Here is a 24,019-nt window from a genome sequence, read left to right as displayed (position 1 = left end):
TGCAGATTTGTAAATATTTATTCAAAATAATACAAAGACAATAAAAAGACATCACTGAAATGGATAGACAAGTCAATATTCAACATTAAATTTCAGCACATCATATTAAACCTGGACTACATTTGAAGATAAGTGTTACATTATGCAAGTAAATTTGACATGCAAAAACATACTTCATTACAAGAAGCAGATCATTTAAATGAAAAATCTGTATTAACCAATTACAGTGGTCACTCATCTAACATTCTAACATTTTTTCTTGAAAAAAAAAATTCCAGTATTGTAGACATATTTTAATTGGACCCAAGATAAACTTTGTCCTACACTGAGCATGTGCATTATACAGTTCAAGCTTGTGCAAAACATTTCCTAATTTATATATCATGTACATAGATGTACTTCCTGAAGCAACGGAAGGCTAAAGTGCAAAACGCAGACATTCCTCATACTGCGAAAGATGTGTGGAAGCAAAGACTTGTACAAGACAGGAATAATGCAGTACAGGAATGATGCAAACTGCTCAGCATGTCACAGATAAAGCTAAACAAAAGATACACCCAAGAGGCATGAACTAGAACAATTCTACACAGACATGAACATCTCTACTTTAGCTAAAGTTCAAGAAGCTATTTCAGTTCATTAAAAATGAGCTTGTGAATTGTGAGAGTTTTATGTACACTGTTACTGCATACTTCTGGTGAGGATGGCCAGTTATTGTAAGTTAACAATTAAGTGCTCAGGTAGCAGCTGTCATTACTCAGTCATGGGCAACTTTACCACTCATTAAGCAGTAATGAACATGCTTGTTTAAGATTGGCATAAACAAACAAATAAAATCTGGTACCAAAACAAAACAAAAGCAGTCAAAATTAGGATTTTTAAACATGATTATGGCTTATAGCTTTGTTCAATGGGTTGGCCTCATTGATTTGTTTTTTCTTTTGTATTTTTTCACCTCAATGTATTACATTAATATTTAACATTTGAGTGATGACAGCATAGAGCTACTTATAAATGGGAACTGATTTAAAGTTGCCTAAAGAACTTCTTAAGTGTTGTGCTGTAAGCTGACTGTACCTTAATTGTTAAACACACAAGAAAACTAGAAACACTTATTATAATTCACACCAGAATTCTTCTTGTTGTGCCTGCCTCTGGATGTGTCCAAGAATGAAAACGTACAGTGGTCATTGAACTCGGCTTTCATTTCGTTTTGACATAGGCATGATTTCTGTCTGAAAAGCTTGAACCCCACAGAATGTTACTTCTAACTGTATCATTATTTGTTGATTTTATTCTCTATGTAGTTATAAATATATGATCATGCATCATTAATAAAAAATGGAGGCATAACCTCAACTTGGACATGTTGGCACCATTTAGTTTCCTTGGCCAGCAGACATTTTGCTCAATGAGTACAGCAGCACTGCAGCTGTGCACATCTATTCCATTAATGATGCAGCGTGCAGTGTGTACTTCACTTCAGACAGTCGGAAAACACCAGTCTGGCAGCTCCTGCAACATCTATGCTAACTCAGGGGCTTCAGTAGCTAGCATCTCTGCTAATCCGCTAGCTTTAGTAGTAATAGCCCTGGTTCGCCTCGATGATTTTCTGTTCCAGCTTCTTCTTCAGCTCAGACACCAGTGCTGAGCTCATGTCGCCTGCTTTGTTCAGACCTCGTCTGTTTTCTGAAGCTGCGGTACCAATGGTTCTCTGGCTGGAGCTACGGCTGGAGCTCCTGGAAGTCAGGGATCCAGAGACCGTGGGCACCGCTTGCTGACATTGTCCCGGCTTAGGTTTGGCCAGTGGAGGCTGGGGCAGCAATGGGGCTTTGGGTGGCGGCGGCGGTCTCTGCCTGGAGCCATTGTTGTTCCTGTTGCATTTGAGAGAGCTGCCCTCCACATCCACAGACAAGAGCTTGTCGGGACTTTCAGAGCGTCCGAATGGTGGCTTGAAGATAAGGTTGTGCTGATCCATGCGTTTGCGGCGTATGACACGACGGGTTGGCAAGACCCTGTTAGATTTTGTGTTGCGCATGTACATAACTGTGGAGATCAAGACTGTGACCACTACCATTACACTTATGACCCCAGCCACTATGCCCAGAGCTTTCATTGGATTGTCTCTACTTTGCAATAAAAAGGCTGTCATGGGACCTGCGAGCTGATTCTGAAAAAGATCACAAAATGTAGTGTAGGTCACAGTAAACACCAAAAAACAAAAACACTGTTTTTCCATTTTGATTTTTAAATGGAGGACATAGTAAACTAACAGGAAGCTGGGACTGATTTTAAACTAGAAATAAATTAACAAATACAATTTCACGTGAGACAGGTTTATGTTGTGGACTTTTGAGGCACTTTAACTACAAGGCCTGGATTCAAATAACCAAAGTAAACAGTTTGTCCAACTACTTTCAAAAACTCCCAGTAAACCCAGATTTATAAAACTAAAACAAGCTACAAATCTACACTACATGTTAAATAGTAGCTCATAGGTAAAGCCATAAAGTACTTCATAATAACACATGAACACACACAGAGGCACTCAGAAAGACCCAGTGCATATCTTTGTGTTGTGTATGTTATGCATATCAGAATTGTAACTTGGACTTTGAAAACAGCTAGCTACTCTTACCGCTTCAGTGAGGTCAATCTTCACCACAGCAGTTGTTGAGAAAGATGGGGAGCCTAGATCTCGCGCCTGGACCACAACAGACCACTTGCAGTCTTTCTTTCTTGTGATGTTCTGTACAATCTCCATAGACTTGATAAACGGTTTCAGCTTGATCTCGCCTGTGCTAGTGTTGATGTCAAAAACGTTTGCAGGGTCTGCCTTCATGATGGAGTACTCAATGACATTGTTGGGTTCCTCTGCGTCATCGTCCACTGCCTGAATACAGAAAAACAAAGGGAAATACTGAAGTCTGAAGGCCTCAACAAAACAGCAAGCAAAATTTAAAGAGCTGTTTTTATATTCTATTAAAGTTCAAGAATGTTTAGCAAAATGATATGCTTGTATTTAGTTACACATGTAAATATGGGAGAAGTTAATTTAGCTTTAGTGATTTTGCTGGGTCAATAATTTAGTTATATCACTGTACTACTGATAAATCTGTTCAACACTCATCAAAATGCAAACCTCTATTTTCACAGGGGCACCAATGATCATGGTCTTTTCCAGGATGTCTCCATTGAACTCCGGAGGATGGTCATTCATATCCAGCACAGTGACAAAGACTTCTGCCAGACTGTATTTACCCTCAGAGTCTTCAGCCTTCACATAAAAATTATACTTTGACTTAACTTCAGCATCCAAAGTGGCCCATTGTTGAGTGTAGATTATTCCTGACGCTGGGTGAATGACAAACCTGGAAGTCAGAAGAAGAACACAATAAGCATGAAAAGCTTTTTACATTTGTTTATTCTTCATGGAAGCAGCTTGTCTGCAATTGCCGATGACATGGACTGCAAGTTGAACATTAAGGCAATTGATGAAACCAAAGTAACCATAAAAACAATCACCAACCAATATCGGATGAAACAGTAGTTTATACACAAGGAAGGGAACAAGAAAAACAAGGAACGGGGTGCCAATGACACCCAGGCAGATAGACTCATAATGGGAATAGTGTTACTAGGGGCGGAGCCAGGTAAGGAAACAGGAATGAGCACAAAAAGAAAAGGAAAAACAAACAAAGAACCACATGGCGATTCACTCCACATGGAGAGGGATGCTAACGAGAGGTAGCATTTGGTTCCAGAAAGTGAGAAATTTATGTTGGAATTGCTGTAAAAGATTAAATGACTTATGAAAATCACTAGTTGCTGAATGCCATAAATGTAGATGTTGGACACCAGATATTTGCACATATGTAAACTTTCTGCCATCATCTATAAGAAACATACTTTCGCAGTCAATCCATGTATTCATTACAGTGAACAGACAGCTGCACATGTGGGAGTTGCCTAAATTCATGCACCGTGCACCATTAAGACAACATTAGGACTACATAAAGACCACACTAAGACTACAGACTGCAATAGCACAGTAATATCAGGAGATGCAGGCCTGTGCGTTGATCAACTGTTTTGCCCCCATTGATTTGTCAGTGCTCAGCTGGTGAAAATTAACAAGCCACTTTAAACTTGTGAGCTTTCGCACGTTTCCAGCACACCTTCCATGCCAGGGCTGTAGTGAGGCATACATTAGCAGCTTTTTGAATTTGCCGTGCACTGCGTGCTCTTGTCTGCACGGCTGTCTTCCCATTTCCAGCTGTCACGTTTCATGTTAATTGGGCACTGACTCACAGAAGGAGCCTGGAGAAGCTATTATTATCCCGTCAATCCAATTATGGGGATTAGATGGGGATGCGTTTGCATCCGCCTCCAAGCAAAATGATTTTGTAAGAGAGAACTGGGCCAACCATATAGTGAAGATTTTCTTACTACCGCAGACAGCCAAACTGCCAACATCTCTCGCAATCTCTATGGGCTAACCAGACACTCTCCAACTCTAAACTTCAAAATGATTGATTCTGATTAATGGTAGATGAATCTGAGACATGCAAAATGTAACACAACCTCCAGATCTGCTTGATCAGATATCCTGGTCATTTTTTTTTTCTTTCTCGAAAGATGAATCACTTTAGCAATAATGATACTGCATAGGCCTCAATCAACACTGTGAGGTTTGAAGCATTGTAGTGCTTCTATGACTAGAAAATCGTTAAAGGATCATTAATTCATTTAATGCCATTAAATTGTTAGTTATCTTTTTTGGCAAGGAGGCCATTTTAACTTTACTCACAGGTTAGCTCCTGAGCCATAAATGGAGTACTTCAATTCTCCCCACAGCCCTGAGTCTGGATCTTTGGCCTGAAAAATAATTCAGCAATTCACAAAAGCATAAAATATTGAGAGCAATTCTTGTCATTTTCATAAAAATAAAGAGGTGGTCTTTTTTTTATAAAGTTTTATTATGCTAGATTGGATATTTGGTCAGAGTACATGGTGATTTACCCATACTGAATGCTATCTAAGCCCTCTTTGTGTTGTGAAAACAATTGTATTATTTAGTCATCTGGGCTGTAAACAACTATTATAATCACTTCATGGGGATGACTGCAGTCTAACTGCCAATTATACTTCAGGGGTACTAGAAAACCTGTATTATTTCTGTTTGGCATATTTGAGGGAAACACTAACACTCCATTTGACTCAAAGGTAAGTGTAATAGAAGCAAATAATTTTTGTTTATTATTTCAAAAATAATATTGCTATCAGTCACAGAAAGGCTATTTATGTTCAACACCAGGCTGAATGTTAAGTACAAAAAGTAAACACCATGCTACAGGGATTTTCAATCCATGTCAGTTCAAAAGTCACAGAATTGACCTTAGAGTTGGACTCTCTTGCACTCACTGTAACAGACACAACAGTAGAGCCTCCAGGAGAATTCTCAGGAATCCGGGCCATAAAATACTCAGAGGAGAAATGAGGGGTGTTGTCATTCGTGTCCAGGAGATGGATTACGATGTCCGCAGTGGCACTGAAGTGTTCGGGTGTATCAATTTCAACTGCTAATAACTGAGAAACAGTGTAGATTAACATTTGGCTTGGATCTTTACAAAGTTCACAGTTTTCCTTTTATTAGGTGGTTCTGAAGATATTGGTATGTTGTCAGTGCATCAAACTTTAATATTGGAGATGTATATTAATGTTGTACATGTTATACATGAATTTGAAGAATAATAATATCTTGTATAAGAGCTAATAAGCTTTGGAGCGAATAAATTTGCCTCATAAAGGCTTATGTGAATTTTTTTTCTTCATACCTTGAATGCTAAAAAAGAGTATTTTTCATAGTCCATGGCAGTTGAGTTCTCTACAATAATGGTGACTTGAGCTTCATTAAGAACAGTCTGAGGGACCACACGGAGAACCCGACCCGGTCCCATCAGACGCAGTCTGAACTTCGCATTTGCCCCCTAAAGGCAAAGAAAAACCATTCCTACATGACAAAACATAATTCCAAATTCCAAAATGTACTATTACAAGAAATCTTGCACACTGTGCAAATTGGGTTTAAGTGATTATTGCATATATAAAACCATGAATTAAAAAAAGCCTACAGCACAATGTACCATGTACACCTTCTCATTATCAAATCCAAAATAAAGGCCTGGCCAATGGGTGACAGGGATGAAACAGTCAGAACTAAGAAGCATAGAACAGCTGAGTCAGCAGTCCAAACACAATCATATACAGTCCTTTGCTGCGATTTGTACCGACAACTGTCATGTATAAATTCAGACATAACACATGAGCAAATGTGATGTAAGACCAGAACATTAATCTAATCAATTTCATATGATTTTCCCCAGGATGCTGAAGGATGTGTCTTTCATTTCATATAAAAGACAAGCTGGTTTTGTCTTTTCAGTGATGTCAAAAGCTCATAACCAAACCATCATATATGTCAGCCCAGAGTCAGGGCAGTTTGAGGTATATATCCCTGAATTTTCTTCCTAAAGTGCTGAAATACATACCTGTCTGGTAAACTTATAGAATTATCTTTGTTATGTAATGTACTCTCTAAAAATAAAAACAATTAGCAAGACACAGATATGAATGCTGACCAAAATGTAATTCAGCTAATATCATAATCTCTTTTGCATAATTAATTATTTGGCTTGGATCTATAAAGTATGTTCACAGTTCTAAATCCAAGACAGAATTAACAGATATATAATTTAAATTATATATTAAAAATCCTAATTTTAATCAGCTTTTATAGAGTAGCCTAAATTAGTCTAAAGGTCACATGCTATTTTTGTAAAAAAAAAAAGTGTTTATTCTTTTAAGTTTCTAATTAATTTTAATTAATTAGTTAATTAATTAGTTAATTAATTAAGTTTCTAATTACCTGGTCAGAATCATTGACGGTGATCTTCAGCCCTCTGAGTGTGTCCCCTTCAGGGGGGTGCTCATTCATGGTCAGCTCAAACCGGTTCTGTGGGCCATTCTCACCATAAAAAGTAGGTGGATGGTTGTTAAGGTCAACCAATCGAATGGTCACCAGGGTCATGGCATAGTCGAGCAGCTGGTCCTCTGGACCAACTTCTGAGGCCTTGTTTTGAAGATAGAGAAAGATTTTTAAAGTTTTTAAAGTTTAACCTATAAACTTAACCTAAACTAATAATGCTGTTTTTATAATTAATTTGTTGTCACTGCAGACTCTGTTACACTGCATTAAAACTGTATAAAACTACCTTGACTTTGAGTTCATATAACTCATTTCTCAGTTGAATAGGATACGATGTCAGAGTGATGCAACCAGTTGAGCTGTTGATACCGAAGGAGCCATCACTTCCTGTTTAGTAAATTAACACAAAAATCCCAACAGATTAATCAGTCTCTGTGCTCTTAACCACAATAAAGAGCTAAAATGTATGATCATCTATATCATGTGTATCAAGTTTGATCATGTAGGGCAGACTACAGATTCAGTAAATGTTTTGAACTACATTGAGACAATGTCTTAGCATAGAAATATTAATAAAATCATCAATGCAGACCTCTAAGGGTTAAATGCATGATAGGTCAGCAGTCAGTGAGCATCCCACTTTTGCTTTATGTGTGAAGAGGAAAGAAGTCATACAGCTTACCATTAACAATGGAGTACTGGATAGGGTTAGGGTCACCTTGGTCCCCATCTTTTGCAAACACTGTGAATATCTCTGCTCCCTGAACATATAGGGGTCCAAACACAGGTGAGAGGAGCACACTGCTAACATATGCAAATGTTTATTTGATATTGACATCAAATAACCTGTTGGCTACTACTAATTTAATTTCATATTTTAAAGTGCCTTTATAATCTAGCACCCTTGTGTGGCCATTTCTACTAGACTCCAAAAAAAACACTGCCTGTGGATATTATTGATTTTGGTGTATTGTGCAGTGCTTACAATACAATACAACAACAATACTCATTATTGACTTCACCTGACACAAGGTTATATGCATGTTTATGAGACTTTTATGCATGAATTTTCCTTTCTACTCTGTGGTATTTAGAAATGCATCATTACTCACAGGGACAGAGACTTCATAAACATATCCGAAATATGGTGTTCCCATGAAGGAAGGAGGAGAGTCCTGTGCATCAAGGACATTGATGGTTATGGTGGCCGATGAAGTCATCACTTGATGTCTGCCATTATATCTGCCACCACCATCCTGAATAATGTAAATGTACATGTAAATGTGCCATATCTGTCAACTGTGATTTTCACCTCAATCGAAATTTGTCCTCCGCATTTACCCATCTGTGCAGTTAACACACACACAGACACACACACACACACACACAAGTTATTACTATGGAGCTGTGGTGCACACATGCCCAGAGTGGTACTTTAAAAATCTATATAATACAAGTTATACAAATAAATCATTAGTCCTGTTCACAATTTATAATATAAATTTAAATGATAAAGTTATAAAAATATCAAACAAAAAAATCAATCATACCATTGATCTATATAAATTATAATAAAAATATACAATGTTAAAAGTGTATTTATACTGTACATATTGGGTAGTGGTCAAGATGGACATGATGTTTCACTAAAACACAAGTAAGCTGACCTAAAGTAATCACTTCAGGCTCATTTTCACAGCTCAGGCAGATAAAAAAAAAATAGTGAGGATGGTACGCTGAGGAAATGCATTGCTTATGTTGCCACACTACTCACCTTTGCAACAACAGTAACAAAATGTGTTTTGGAGGTTTCGTAATCAAGCGTTTCACCGGGTTTGATGCGAAGAACACCGCTATGGCCATCTATAGTGAACTTGGTATTCGGAGTAGTCTGGAGGAAAAGAATGAAACCACCAGAATGAAATCACTTCCTGCAGTTACAGTTTATACCAAGTCCATCAATACTGACAATGTTCATAATTGCTTTAATCTTTTTATGTACTATCTAACACTAACTCCACTTCAGCCATGCCATTGAGACCTCTAGGGGTGATGAGTTACCAGTACACTCTCGAGAACATGCGACACACCACTCATGCACTCAGGTGGTTATGAGCATCTGATTGCTACTATGTGCGCAGCAGAACAAAGCATCCAGCGCTACGCACTGCATGGCCTTGAGCCAGGCTAACCTCCCAGTACTCTGCCCAGATGTAACTGTAATGTAATCCAGTGGAGTAGCAGTACATTTGCTGATTGCCCCTTTGCACTGCCACTCAGCTCTCCAGTGTGAGAAAGAGAACTAGGATAATCCTGGCTCAGGCACAAGGCTGCTTTGTGCCTGTGTTTCCCTATGCTTTTCACACTGTGTGCATGCTTTTGAGATTGGGGAGTCCAAACAACATTGAAGTGAACAGGCAGTGTCAAAAGGCCAGTTTGAAGGGGTTCTGCCTTTAGGAGGACAGTAAAACCATTAAATAAGCAGAAGTTTTCACTACCAAAGTTTGAGCATTGACTACTTTAGTCTGTTCTGTTTGGTGTCTTATGTAAGGAGGAAGATTTTCTGTGAATGAAACATTTAGTTAAACACTTAACCATTTAGTTCTAAAGTTATATTTTTAATTATTAAGTGCTTTCACTTTGCAATTAAAATTCCTATTTCTAATTTTAAATGTGTAGTATCACACCTGTAAAAAGTATGTGACACTTCCCCCAGCACCCAGGTCCTTATCCACAGCCTGAACTTTAAAGATGCTGCTTCCTGCTTCAATATCCTTCAACACAACAAAACCACATTAACAACACTGCAAGAACTAGCACAGTGCCAATTCACATAAGCAATGAAAAATATGTACTAGCAGTGCCATCTGTTCAACAGTGAAGTGGTTTGTGCAGTAGATAATCCCCAGATGACTACCCAGACTGCACTTCTTATTGCATAATACCATGTAGGGCAAGAATCAATCAATAACAGCACAGTAATGTCAGGTGCAGTGGTGTCAGAGCAGCATGGCACTGTCAGAATCCTGCCTCTCACTTCAAGGACGCTGATGACGAGGGGCAGGTTGAGAAACTCAGGCTTCTCGTCATTGGCATCTGACACAAGCACCTGCACTTTTTCAACCACCTGAGGAAGCAAAAACGAACCGTTAATTTGCTACCCACTTTCCCCCAAAACACAAGCCTCTATACTAGGGCTAAAGGTTCGCCTGTCTCTGTAGTCAACATCATGTCTTAGCTGCAGCGTAAAATACACATGAAAGAAATTTAAGTAAATAAATAATGCAAAAACAGTCAGCTGGACAACGGGCATCAGTTACAAAAACTGTGATTCGGTTACCATAAAGGAAGACATACCATTGTACTGTCATGGTCTTCTTGGCAACCCCTCTGGTTTTGATTTTACTTTGTGTACCTTTATTCTGAAATACCTTTTTGTGTCTGTCTTCACGCCCCACCCTTGTTCTCCGGCCCCTCATTGCTGTCAGGTGTGTCTCGTTTGGTTCCCTGTTTCAATCAGTGTATTTAAGTCCCATGTTTTGTTGGTTATTGTAACTATCTCTAGTTTTTATGCTGTTTGTCATTTTGTGTTTCCATGTCTTTAACGCTAGCTTTTATGTCTCCCCTGTTCTGTGTATTTAGTGTGTTCTCTCATTTAGTGTTAGTTGGTGTATTTGGTTTCTCTCTTTGTTTAATGTCAGTATCTTCTATGTAGTGTTAGTTGTTTTGTCATGAAACTACTTTAAAGTCCACACTTGCATCCAGCCTACCTTACCAGATTGTTAAAAGTACTATAATAATGTTTTTCTACTAAATTCAGATTTTATGATGAGACTGATTTTAATTATCATGTTTAAATGTAATTTTCATTTGGGCCATGGAGGATAATTTTCAACCCTATGGCCTCTATTTTAGGTTTTTATTTGTATTTTAAATAACTTGATCAATACCTTCATTATAGTTATTAGAGATTTAAAACAAACAAAAAAACCCCCTGAACATTCCAACCATACTGAGGAACTGAACATTTATTCGTTAGCATTACCTTATTTCTTCCATCAGTGATGCTAACAAGCACAGATATGTCATTTTCAACCTAGATGAGAAACAAGAAACACACCAATTAACTACACAACTCATTCAGAAAACTAAGACATTAAATTTAAAGCTTGGTGAGTAAGCACTGCTGGTTCTGTGTGGTATTCTCTCGACAGCACCCTCATGTATGTGGCTCACCTCTCTGTCAAGTGCTTCGATTAGGGTCACGCGGCCGGATTTGGGGTTTACCCTGAAGTACTCTTTAGAGCCTTGGTCAAAGGACAATCCATAAATGACACTCTGTCCTTCAGGATCTGTCCCATTCAGAGTATAAACCTCAGCTCCTGTTGCAGGAAAACCATCATGTTATCAAGGAACACATGCCATTTGCTGAATATATATTGTATAGAGGGAAATGGTATTTGAGAGAATATATTAACTTCCATCTAAACATCCAATGATCCAACACTCTTCTGATAACCTGCACAGTTCATTTGATTTTCATGAGCCAAAAAATAAATACAATAATAATCTCTTTAGATGGAGAAAAGGCATTTGTCAGGGCTGTCTTTGAATGTAGTTTTGGAAAATAATGCATTTATTGGATAAAATCACTACACCCCCCTGGCCACTGTCGCCACTAATGGACTCGCCTCTCAGAGTTTCAGCAGCAACAATCAGAAGCATCATAGGTATAATCACACATCATAAGGTCAATCTATGTCCTGCATGATATATTGTTATATCTACAGGATTCATCCAACTCATTACAGGACACAATAAGACTCATGGATATATTTTCCAAAATATCTTGTTAATCAATGGGAATACATCTATCACTCTCCCTATTACCAAAGGAGCTAATGATACTGTACCCTGAAACAGATTCTTTGTTTTCCCTATTAACAACATTACATACCTAGGCATCACCGTATCTTCCAAACCCTCAGTTATTATCTCTTAATTTCAAGGTATTATTAAAACAAAAGACCCACACCAATGGATGAACTTGTAAAAATGTAAAAATGTCAATCCTTCTAAAACTTAATTACTTATGCACTCTGACCCTAATTCAACCACCTACTAGCTAGTTCATGGCACTGGATTCTGAACAAACATTTTACTAGAAAAATAAAAAAAAAACAGAACCAGCTCACTACACTTCAAAAATGTAATAACTTGGAGAATCTGAGGCACCCAACTTTCACACAAAATATCTAGCAATAAATAAACTGATATACTACTACAATGTACCACTGCTTCCATAGTCACTGACCTTAACATTGTCAAGAAAATTATCCTGAAACAGTGGAAAATTATATAAATATTGACCTAATCTTAGCACATACATCACTGAACAGAGCTGTTGTGTATCGTCTGCAACGATGAGGCGAGAGGCTGGATGTGCAGGAGGGAACTTTCATGAAAATGACAGAAATCGACAGTGGAACACATGGAAAACAGACCAGAAAGAAAGCAGAAACAAAACACATCTCCATGGGAACCATGATGCCAGGGAGGGGAACTTGTGATACGTTGCCACAGAAAATGATTCGCTGACAATGTTCAGTATGGTGAACATTTATGAGGACCTTTTTTGAAAACATAAACCATCTATCATTTAAAATTATGCACCACTCTCCCACCCTCTCAGCCAATCTTCCTGTTCTAGCAAATATAAAAATAAAACACCTCCATTATCATATAACAAACATAGACCAGCATATAGACCATATATTGTAGTGATTGTATACACACATATGCACACCCATATACACTGGTTAGTCTCCAACACACAGTTTATTCACCACAGCCTATACACACCCACACACTTACACATAATTAAACACATTTCCACATACACATAAGCACCTGTGCTCAGACAGCTGTACCGGCCACCTGTATTTCTTAATTAACTTACAATCCCTCCATATAAATCAGTGAATGGATTATTAGATATATTCCTGCATGGGATCTCAGATCTACAGTAAAATACCTACCACCTGATCAAAGAAGTGAAACAGCTTTTTCATATTATGACCCTAAGTCATGGAATTCTTTGCTTAGTGATATGAGAGCTGTAGAATCATTCAAGAGTAGGGTTACAACCTTTTGCCACATTACAGCCCCAGACCCCTCCCTTCAGATCTGTGTATATGTAGTTCGCATCCATATATGTACTTCCTGTGGGTGTAGTTGTCTGTGTATGTGTTCACACATCTCATCAGTCTTATTTGTTACACGCAGGCCTTATTATGTGTTGTGTATATATTGTGTGTGGTAGTCCTGTCCCATGCTCATCTTTGTGAGTCCATTCCATGTTGACCACATTAATTGTTATGTGTTTGGCTAAGCGCTATTCATATTCATTTGTCGAAAAGAAACTACATGTTGTTTGAGGGTATTCATCTCCACATCCTGTCTTACCTTGCCCATCACACCTTTCTGTACTGTTTAACCTCTAATTACTTTTAAGTAATTTAAATTTTATTTCCTTATATTTTAGCATTTATTTTGATCTTGATTTATTTCATTTTAATTTTCTCTTTTGTTTTTGCTTTGTTTTTTTGTAAAGTGAATTGTTATGATTCTTATCTTCATCACTTTGATTTATTTCACGGATTTCCAGTGGTTGTTTTCCATCCGTAGAACAAACAGACTAAACACATTCACACACCGGAGCAGTGATAGCACAGTGAAAACATACAAGTCTTTAGCAGAGTTTTAAATGAGGACAGCAAGGAAATGCTCCAACAACCTAGGGACTTGCAAAAGGCCTAGATCTGTTGATGATGAGATAGGCCATATAAATGTAAGTGCTCAGAGAGTTAATTATGAGCAAAATTGTGTAATGCTTTGAATGTCATGAAAAGCAGTTAATGTACCCCCCCTCGGCCCGAGACCCCACGGGCCCAGGGCAACAGCCCTGTCACGATAAAAGGAAGTGATCAGGGAACGATCCAGGATGCGTGCCCTGGGGACCCAAGACCGCTCCTCAGGCCCGTAACCCTCCCAATCCACCAGGAACTGGTCCCACCCCCGGACACGACGGACGTCCAAAAGGCGTCGCACCGTAAAAACCGGACCCCCACCAACCATACGCGGTGCAGGAGGAGCCGGAGCGGGAGAAGAACCACACAAGAACGGCCGGAGATGGGACACGTGAAACACTGGGTGGACACGCATGGACGGAGGGAGAACCAAACGGTAGGTGACCGGGTTGATGCGACGGTCGATCTTGAACGGGCCCAGGAAGCGAGGAGCCAGCTTCTTGGTGCCACCCCGAACAGGTAAGTTACCCGCCGCCAACCACACCCGCTGACCAGGACGGAAGGACAGCGCAGGGAGACGATGTTTGTTGGCACTGCGGCAATAGGCAGAGGAGGCCTTCAAGAGGGCCGAGCAGGCACGCGACCAAGCCTTGCGGCAGCGCCGGAACTGAGCCATAGCGGAAGGCACAGCCACGGCCTGCTCGTGGTCAGCAAACAGCGGAGGGGCATACCCGAACAAGCACTCAAAGGGCGACATTCCCAGAGCCGAATGCCACAGCGTGTTGTGGGCGTACTCAGCCCACAACAGGTGGTCGGCCCAGGACGCAGGGTTAGTGGATGCCAGGCACCTGAGGGTCTGCTCTAGGTCCTGGTTAACACGCTCAGTCTGGCCGTTAGACTGGGGGTGGAAACCTGAAGACAGGCTAATGGAGGCGCCAAGGAGGGTCAAGAAAGCCTTCCAGGAGCTATTAGCGAACTGGGGTCCTCTATCGGACACCACGTCTTGAGGAAACCCGTAGTTGCGGACGATATGACCCAGCAAGAGAGACGCGGTTTCCTGGGCGGAGGGCAGCTTGGGCAAGCCGATGAACTTGCTAAATTTGGACAATCTGTCGACAACCACTAGAATGGTGGTCAACCCTTTAGAGGACGGAAGCCCGGTGACGAAGTCTAGGGAGATGTGAGACCACGGTCTGGAGGGTGTGGGTAACGGACGCAACAACCCCCTGGGCTTACTACGAGGCGCCTTGCTCCGGTCGCGGATCTCCTGATCCATCGCGGGCCACCAAAACCTCCTCTTTATGAGCTCGGCGGTCCGCCTAGCACCGGGGTGTGCCGCGTAACGTTCGGTGTGTCCCCACAAGAGGACCTTACGCCGGGCGGTCGAGGGAACGTAGAGACAGCCAAGAGGAACGCCGCTAGGCCCGGGTTCATTGGCAAGTTCATCCTGCACTGTCTTCTCGATCCCCCACCGAATAGGTGCCACAACCACCCCCAGGGGAAGCACGGTTTCAGGCGGACTGTCAACGAGAGCGGGCTCCCACTCAGGCTTTGTGTTCTTTGAGCCAGGAGGGTAAGACAAAGTGAAATCAAAACGACTAAAAAACAGGGCCCATCTGGCCTGTCTGGCGTTAAGACGCTTAGCTTGCTGGAGATACGTCACCACTCCTCTAAGGCCATTTTAACGGCCAGTAGTTCTTTGTCTCCTATGTCGTACCGCGTCTCCGTAGGGGTGAACCGGTGCGAGAAATAGGCACAGGGATGCAGCTTAGGTGGTTCCCCGACCCTCTGGGAGAGAACAGCCCCAACGCCCAGATCAGAGGCATCTGTCTCGACAACGAAAGGGAGCTCAGGGTCAGGAACCCGCAGCACTGGAGCACTGGTGAAAAGACCCTTGAGAGTCTCGAATGCCTTCTGGGCTTCAGGGGTCCACGTGAATTTCCCCAATTTCTTACTAGTGAGGGTAGAGAGGGGAGCAGCAAGGGAGTCTGTAGAAATTGGCAAAACCCAGGAAACGTTGAACCAACCGTACCGACGTGGGCACGGGCCATTGAGTCACCGCTTTGATCTTGGCGGGATCCATAGTCAGGTGACCCTTGGTAACAATAAACCCCAAGAAGGCTACCTCGGAGACATGGAACAGGGACTTCTCCAGTTTTACGTAGAGATGGTTCTCTAGTAACAACTGGAGGATGTGGCGTACGTGTTGCCGGTGTTCTTGAAGGGTACGGCTATATATTAAGATGTCATCGAGGTACATGTAAGCGTATTCGTCCAGAGCCTCCCTTAGTACACCGTTAACAAACCGCTGGAAAGCCGCGGGTGCATTCATAAGCCCAAACGGCATAACAAAGTACTCGTAATGCCCAGAGGGCGTGTTGAAGGCGGTTTTCCACTCGTCGCCTTCTCTGACTCGCAACAGATTATAAGCACTTCTCAAGTCTAACTTCGTAAAGACCGTCGCCCGTTGAAGGGCCTCGAAGATGGAGGACATGAGAGGCAAGGGGTGGCGGTCTTTGACGGTGATATTATTAAGTCCCCTGTAGTCCATGCAAGGGCGGAGGCCCCCATCCTTTTTCCCCACAAAGAAGAACCCAGCACCTGCGGGAGAGGTAGAGGGACAGATGGTACCAGCAGCAAGCGCCTCCTGAATATAAGACTCCATAGCCTTACGTTCAGGTACCGCTAAGGAAAACAACCGCCCCCTAGGGGGAGTTGTACCAGGTAAGAGATCAATAGCGATGTTGCAGGCCCTATGCGGGGGTAGGAAGCCCGCTTTACGTTTACTGAACACCTCCCTTAGGTCGTGGTAAACAGTAGGAACTTTCTCTAAGCCTGCTATCTCCTCTTGGCTGTCCCCAGGTTTGCCGCAGCGGGGTGCCAAGCACGACTGTTCGCACACCCTGCTCCAATGATTGATGGATAAGTTGAGCCAGTCTATATCAGGGTTGTGGCGCTGAAGCCAAGGAAACCCTAAGATCAGCTGCAACTTGGGAGCCGCTATGACGTATGGGGTGATGGTCTCATGATTAGTCCCTATATGGCGCATTTCCACTAGGGCCTGCTTGGCGCGGTACGGTTCGATTCGCGACGGTTTGTGAGTGTTTCCATTAGTACCACTTCCCAGTGAGCCGGCCCCTTCGGGTACTATTTTTGTACCGACTCGCTCAAGGTTCTAACCGTTCCGAAGCGGTACAGTTCTGTGACGTGGAGGAACAGCATGACACTGATTGGCCAGGGAGTGTCATCACAGGTTGCGTCAGGAGAGCGACTCCTCCGCTATGCTATGGACTCCTCAGCCATTTTTAAAACCCAAGGAGCGAAGTCTGTTCCCTGGTCAAACGCCGAGGTACAAACCTTTCTGTTAATAATCAGCGATCAAAAAATCCAGGGCGAATTGGACGGGGCCACTAGAAATGTAAAGGTTTTTAGCGAGGTTTCCACGCTAATGGCCACTCATGGCTACCAGCGGTCCATTCAGCAGTGCCGGTCGGTCCAAGCAAAAAAAGCTTAACGCGATTACCGGGCGGTGAAGGACCATAACGGACGCAGTGGAGCAAACCGCAAAGACTGGAAATGGTTCCAGCAAATGGATGTCATATACGGTCACCGGCCAGCCAGTAACGGAAGAGAAAACATGCCGGACAATGTCGGTGCTGGAGGCCACGGAGAATGGTGAGTGTATTGTGATTTCAGTTTTACTACTAGGCTCGTAAAAGATGTTATATGAACGTAATATGAACGCATCTATTGTAAACGCAGGAATTTAGAGCTGTGTTTGTAGTTAATGTTACCACCACAGTCACTACTGTACAATAGCTAGCTCTTAGCCTTGCTAGTTGCTAGTTAGCTGTAGCCATAAACAAAGCACGAGCAGCGATGACGTGCTACACATTTTGTGCAGTTACGCTATATCGTTGTTGCTTTCACGGGAATGCTTGTGTTTAATATTTGTTATTTTTTACGTTCAAGATACCCCTTCCACTGACGAGGCGAGCGGAGTTGGCGGGAAATGTTTCCTTCAACCGGGCTTTCCTCGGGGTGTTTGGCGAACTTGTGAACACCATGCGAGACAGACGCCAGTAAAAGCACACAAAATGTTACTTGTAGTACTATAAATATTTATTTCATATAAAGCTATACGTTATTTTTAGGTAATTTGCTTTTTGCACTTTTTTAAACTATAACTATTATTTACATATGTTGTACTTTAAATATCTATATTTCATAATAAAGTTTGATTTCATTTGATTGTATGACTGATGCTTTTTATGCAGGGTGTGTTCAGCCTGTTTGAGTAATACCAAATTATCAATAATTAGAGCAACCACATACAATAATGAAGATAAATATAAATAAGATACAATAATGCTATGTGTTAAGGGGCATTGACCGGTGTTGTGGTCGCATACAAATGATGTCACGACACTACAACCCGCGCGCCAACAGCGACTCCACCCACATTGGGGTGGTTCACCATTGTAATGGAAACACAACGCGACCGTACCGTTCCGTTGCAAATCGACCCGTATCGAACCGTACCGCGCCAAGCAGGACCTAGTGGAAATGCGCCAATAGTCACCGTTAGAGGAACGGTTTGGTGGGTTATCTCCCCTGAGGTGAGTAACCTGCCATCTACAGTGGACACAGAGAGGGGTTTCTCCAGGGGAACCAGAGGTATCGCAAGGGTGGCTACGAGGACAGAATCAATAAAGTTACCTGTAGCCCCTGAGTCGATGAAGGCTAAAACCCGAAGTTCGTCTGAACCCCTCCATGAAACCACAACATGGGGCATAAGACCACAAGCGGGGAAATAAGTGTCACGGCCCTCGTGTGCCCTTTTTCCCTGTAACTCTGGACACTCCGTGATTCTGTGTTCAGCCCGACCGCAATATAAGCACTTGCCCTCCCGTATGCGATTATGCCTCTCCTGACGGGAAAGACGAGTGTGCCCCAATTGCATGGGCTGTTCGACTGCTTCGCCATCCCTGGGTGTGTTTTTACACACTGGGGACACAGGCGTTGCACTAGGCTTAGTAACCAAGCGACGGTGTTGTTTGCGTTCGCGTAACCTGTTGTCTATCTTGACTGTAAGGTCAACGGCGTCGTCTAGCCCGCTGGGTGGTTCTCTGAGGGATAACTTGTCCTTTATCTCCTCACTCAATCCCTCTATATAGATTGCCCCCAACGCATCCGAACCCCAATCGCTCTCTGCGGCCAGTGTGCGGAATTCTAAGGAGTATTCCGCGACTGTCAATCTGCCCTGTCTCAACCGTAGCAGTTTGGATGCAACCATGCCCCCAGAGGCTGGATGGAAAAACACCTGTCGCATAGCCCGAGAGAAATGCTCAAAAGAGGAACATAGCTCTGGTTGTCTCTCCCACACCGGTGTAGCCCACCGCAGAGCATTCCCCGAAAGTAAAGCCATCACGTAGGCTACCTTGGCGCGTTCGGTAGGGAAGCGTGATGGTTGTTGCTCGAAGATTAAGGAGCATTGCAACAAGAACCCCCTGCATTCATCCGGATCCCTGCTATAACGTGCCAGAGCGGGCAGTGTGGGCTCAGTATGAGGACCAGCAGGTAACACAGCTGTACCGGAGGAAACCAGAGGGCTGGGAGACACACTAGGCGGATCGGGTTTTTGAACCGCGATCGAGATAGCCTGAAGCTGATTGTGTATCTCCCGCAGAGCCTGCTCATGCCTACCGATGGCCTGCCCTTGTATAACGAGGACGTTCCGCAGCTCATCGGTGGCTGGGTTAGCTGAGTCCATAAAGGCTGAAGTTGTTCTGTAACGTGCCACCACCGAACACTGCAGTGAAGCATTGGTTATAATGTGTTTAGGACTCAAGTGCAACCCCTTAGGAGTGACTGCCAAAAAACAGTAAACAGAAACCTCCGCGAATGCGGGAAAAACAATAAATGAAAATACAAAAGCCAGCAGTTGAAAAGCAATAAACTGAAACCTCCGCGACTGCGGGAAAACCCAAACTAAAAACCAAAAGATAAGGACATAAGCGTCGATAAGGACAAAAACGGAGAGAACCCAAAACACACGGAGAAACGGCTCAACGTGTCTTAAAATAAAACAAGAGACGAGGGAGGAGAAGTGAAGTGTAGGTACAAGACCTAACACTTCTACCTGGATTACCTGTTGGTCTGTAAACCAGAACACTGGCAGACAAATCAACATAGAATAAGGGGAAACAGAGAAACAGCGGGGAAGAAAAATAGAGAGAGAGAAAGACTGAGAAACTCAGGGAGAAAAACGAGAGAAGGCGAGTGAAACGCAGAGACGAAATGCAAGCGAGAGAAAACGGCTTGGGCTGTGAGCGAGAAGGCTACAAACAACTTCAGCAATGTGTTGCTGAAGTCACCTGTACTAAATAGGTTGCAGACAGCTGCAGTCTATTTGGCTTGATTGTCCCCAGGTCTAGCTCGCATGCTCCTCCTAGTGGCAGCAGTAGGCACGCACCTGGGTCTAACCCTGACAGTTAAACTGAACACTGTAAGTAACAAGTGACCCATGAAGACACTGAAGGGTGGGGATGATGTGGTCTGATTTCCTAGTGTGAGTGAGGATCCTAGCTGTTGCATTCTGTAGAAACTGTAACCTATTTTTTGACAGGAAGGCTGGATTAAAGAACATTAAGGACCATTAAAAATATTAAAGACCATTATGGTTACACACGCATGCATGAGTGCTTTTTGGCTGACAAATGGTCCGAGACAAGCAGCGTTGCAGCAATGAAAGATCACCGTATTTTGAGCTAGCGGGTGTGTTAAAGCAGCGTGGAATCAAATGTTATTTCAAATGAATATTGGTAGCCATTACAAAATATCTGTAAAGGATGCGGATTATTAAGTTGATTATTAATTGACGGTTACACAATACAACTTTTCAGGACATGATTTTGGTGAATGTTACATGTGCTGTATTGCCTGCCTAAACATTCCTAAACTTTGTCTGAACAAATTTCAGTTGTTAATCTGACCCTTATTCTCCGCATTGTGTTTACTACATGAATTTAATGCTTATTAGTCTAAAGTATCAACATTAGCTGCTCATTTTCCCCCCTGAATATTTATGTCTATACTGGGTTAGGGTTAGGGTTAGTAGTAGGGTGGTATTTTAGCCCCACCCATAATCATAGACATACACTGTGCTCCACTGGACTTAGTAATATCTGGGTTCCTGGGTCTGTGCTTGGTATTTCTGCTCATCCGCTCACTGAATGTAGCCTCAGCATGTGTTCCTCCATGCATGTCTCTAATTGTAACGTTAAGTTTTACAATTTTACAAAAGGGCTTTATATGCAATTTAGTGTCCTGTTAGTATGATTTCACATTATTACAACCTAATTACTAACATAATGATTATATGCCATTAAAGACCAGGCTGTTTCCAGATATGCACTCGTCTTCTTAGTTGTCTCCTGATTTTACAGTGCTTCTGATTTAGTAGTAGTAACAGTGTTTGGCTACCAAAAATTTATCCATCATACTTTTCAATGCATTACACATTGACCAATGTTTGTTTCTGTGTTATTCCATTCTGTAAATGTAATGGGGCATAATGTAAGAAACCCTATTTTAAGAAGCTCCTAAACTAATTGTACTTAAAAACTGCAAACATGCAAACATTTCCACAAATTATCTAGGCAACTTTGACAAACCTTTTTTTTTAATGGTACGTGATGCGGTGAAATAGAACTCTTATGTTATATTGTTCTGGGATAGTGTCTTGAGCAAGACTTGAGCAAGTATTATTTAATTTGTGCACTATCAAGAGTTATATATCCCACCTCGTAATGTATTTACACCTATTTGATTTGCTGTTAAAAATGACTGACAGATATCTGAATTTGAAACACCCCCTTTCCCCAAACAGAGGGGCTCAGAAAATGCTGGTAGAGCTACATTTCCAATGCTGGCAGTTGGAGATCAAGATGGGAGGTGGGGTGATTTAAATGGTGAATGAGCTCTGTATGTGTTACACCAATCAACACCTTCCTTTTCATCAACACTTGATCACCAAATAGGCAGCAGAGTAAAGTCACATATGTGGAATTGGCCTGCACAGCATAAGCCTGTAAGTAACCTTCAATGCTTACATGTAACTTTCACATAAAAATTCAAAATATAAAATAAAAACATTTCAAATTAAATAAAATTATAGGGTGAAGATTATAAAATGAATAAGAATAAGAAACAGAAGCAATGTGAAGAAACAGGAGTTAACACAAACCCAGAGGGAAATTTTGTCTTTTTGAAGTGGCATTACCACATGCCTAAAGTACACAGATTAGCAAGGGATCCCACTAATTATAGCTTTCTTATACAACTGAGAGGATGCATTAGCATAATGCTAATCTCAGAACAGTGGTACTCATGTGCCGACATCTTCTAATAATGCTGTAGTGTATCACTGCACACATGCCTCCGTGAAATGCTGAATTTAAATATGCTGTCAAAATAAATCAAGGAGTAACTGTTTTGATTGGTTTGTTACTTTACCACTCTCAAGCACTCACCAATCGGTGTGTCCTCAGAAATGGTGAAAAGAGCCATGTTCCCATCTGTGCTGCTGGGTCCATTATCATAGAAATAAGGTGCAAAATCTGATTGGCCTGGAAGAACACAAATTTCACAATATTCATATGAAGGAATGTCAGAATATCTGACTTAGGTGGGGAGATCTTGCAAAGAATCTTACAAAATAACACCGCCTACATTCAACAACAGTGACACTATTCAACAACAGAAACACATGCACTAACCCCCCCCCCCCCCCCCCCCCCCCCCCCACACACACACACACACAGACGCAATCCTCTTGTTCTACACAGCAAAATCCCCAGGGTGGAACTACCCCCTGAGGTGTTCATTTAAGTCCAGGTGAAAAAAATCAACACTGTAAGAGAGTGCGCTGTAGATTTCAGAGCACACTTAAAGGATTATCACAGGCTCAATCTTGCAGCCAATAACTTCCTACGTCCTCCTCACAGAAGATTTCACAAAAACAAGGAAAACCCACTCACCTAGGCTGACATGAAGAAACAGGAGGAGAAGAGAGAGCTGATCTCTGCTTGGGAAACTCATGGCGTGGCCAGCCAGTGCGTGGAGGAGTAGTTCATGTGAAGTGGTGGGCAGAGAGTGTGCCCTTCAGGCGACGTCTTCCAGCCAGGCTGAGCCGGTGTGGCGGGGGCCGGCGACGTCTCGTGTGTTAATCCAGTGACGCCTGTGCGGCTCCTTAGCGTCTGCTTTGCTCAGGAGCTCTTCACACTGCCTGACGGTGACTCAGAGCGAGACCCACACTCCAAAGATACACACAGTACATGCAAATACAGCAGGTGGGGGGGCTGAAAAACACATGCGTTTGAGTCAGTGTGTTTCTCCTTAAACATGGATTTTATATGCAAATTAACAAGGTGTTGTGCTTGGTCCTACAGAAACAATTATAATTTATGTTTCCAAATTGGGTTTAGTGATTCAAGATGATGATTAATAAAACAGGAAGATGATAAAGAATGAGGTGACCTGAATATGTAAAAAATGTGCCATATTTTGTCAATTGTGATTTTTTACACCGCAATCGAAATTTGTCCTCCGCTTTTAACCCATCTGTGCAGTTAGAACACACACACACACACACACTAGTGATTACTAGGAGGCTGTGGATCACACATATGGCCATCATGTGACCTAAATTGCATTTAACATAAAATATATTTCATTGACCTAATATTTGTTACATTAAATTTTAGATAAACTTTGTAACCATTTCACATTCTCACCTCTTTGAAACTTCCAGTTCATCTGTAGGCACTGGGGTGATTTTGGGTTCTGTGAAGTCACAGCACTGTATTATATTATATATTATCATAATTTTTATATAATTATATACTTTTACTCTCAACAATTCACTTCCCTATCAATATTACAAGGTCAATTGCTGAATGAAAGATTAGCTTTTTGGGGGGGTGGGCAGTATTACTAATAGTCTTAATATGAATGAAAGGATAAAAATAATTACATTTTTTATAATAAGGCAGTTGTACAAATAGCTTTGTGTGAAATAGCAGTCTTAGGAATGAATACTGACAAAATCCTCAAATTTATCTCTGTATAGGTAACTGAATAAAGCTTTACTCAAGCCTGTTACCTTATTTTCCCATTACCTAGTCAATGTACCTGGAGGGCTTTGCCTAGCATCTTTTCT

The 24,019-nt window shown here is 41.8% G+C and overlaps 1 protein-coding gene across 1 annotated transcript; it reads right to left on the bottom strand.

The window, feature by feature from the left end:
* On the bottom strand, window positions 1–23,062 carry LOC143510447 (cadherin-related family member 1a). The gene is made up of 17 exons (XM_076999807.1): window positions 22,839–23,062; window positions 22,332–22,427; window positions 11,225–11,370; window positions 11,034–11,084; window positions 10,026–10,115; window positions 9,676–9,762; window positions 8,763–8,879; window positions 8,101–8,244; window positions 7,671–7,749; window positions 7,275–7,375; window positions 6,929–7,132; window positions 5,838–5,990; window positions 5,425–5,589; window positions 4,811–4,878; window positions 3,143–3,371; window positions 2,639–2,893; window positions 1–2,170 (listed from the first exon to the last, which is right to left on the bottom strand). The coding sequence occupies exons 1-17, from the start codon at window positions 22,897–22,899 to the stop codon at window positions 1,577–1,579; spliced, it is 2,640 nt and encodes an 879-aa protein (XP_076855922.1). The 5' UTR covers window positions 22,900–23,062; the 3' UTR covers window positions 1–1,576.
* Window positions 23,063–24,019: the final 957 nt, after the last annotated feature.

Source organism: Brachyhypopomus gauderio, chromosome 3, assembly GCF_052324685.1.
Source record: "Brachyhypopomus gauderio isolate BG-103 chromosome 3, BGAUD_0.2, whole genome shotgun sequence".
In the NCBI taxonomy this organism is placed as follows: Eukaryota; Metazoa; Chordata; class Actinopteri; order Gymnotiformes; family Hypopomidae; genus Brachyhypopomus; species Brachyhypopomus gauderio.
This window is presented reverse-complemented; position numbering and strand designations above follow the sequence as displayed.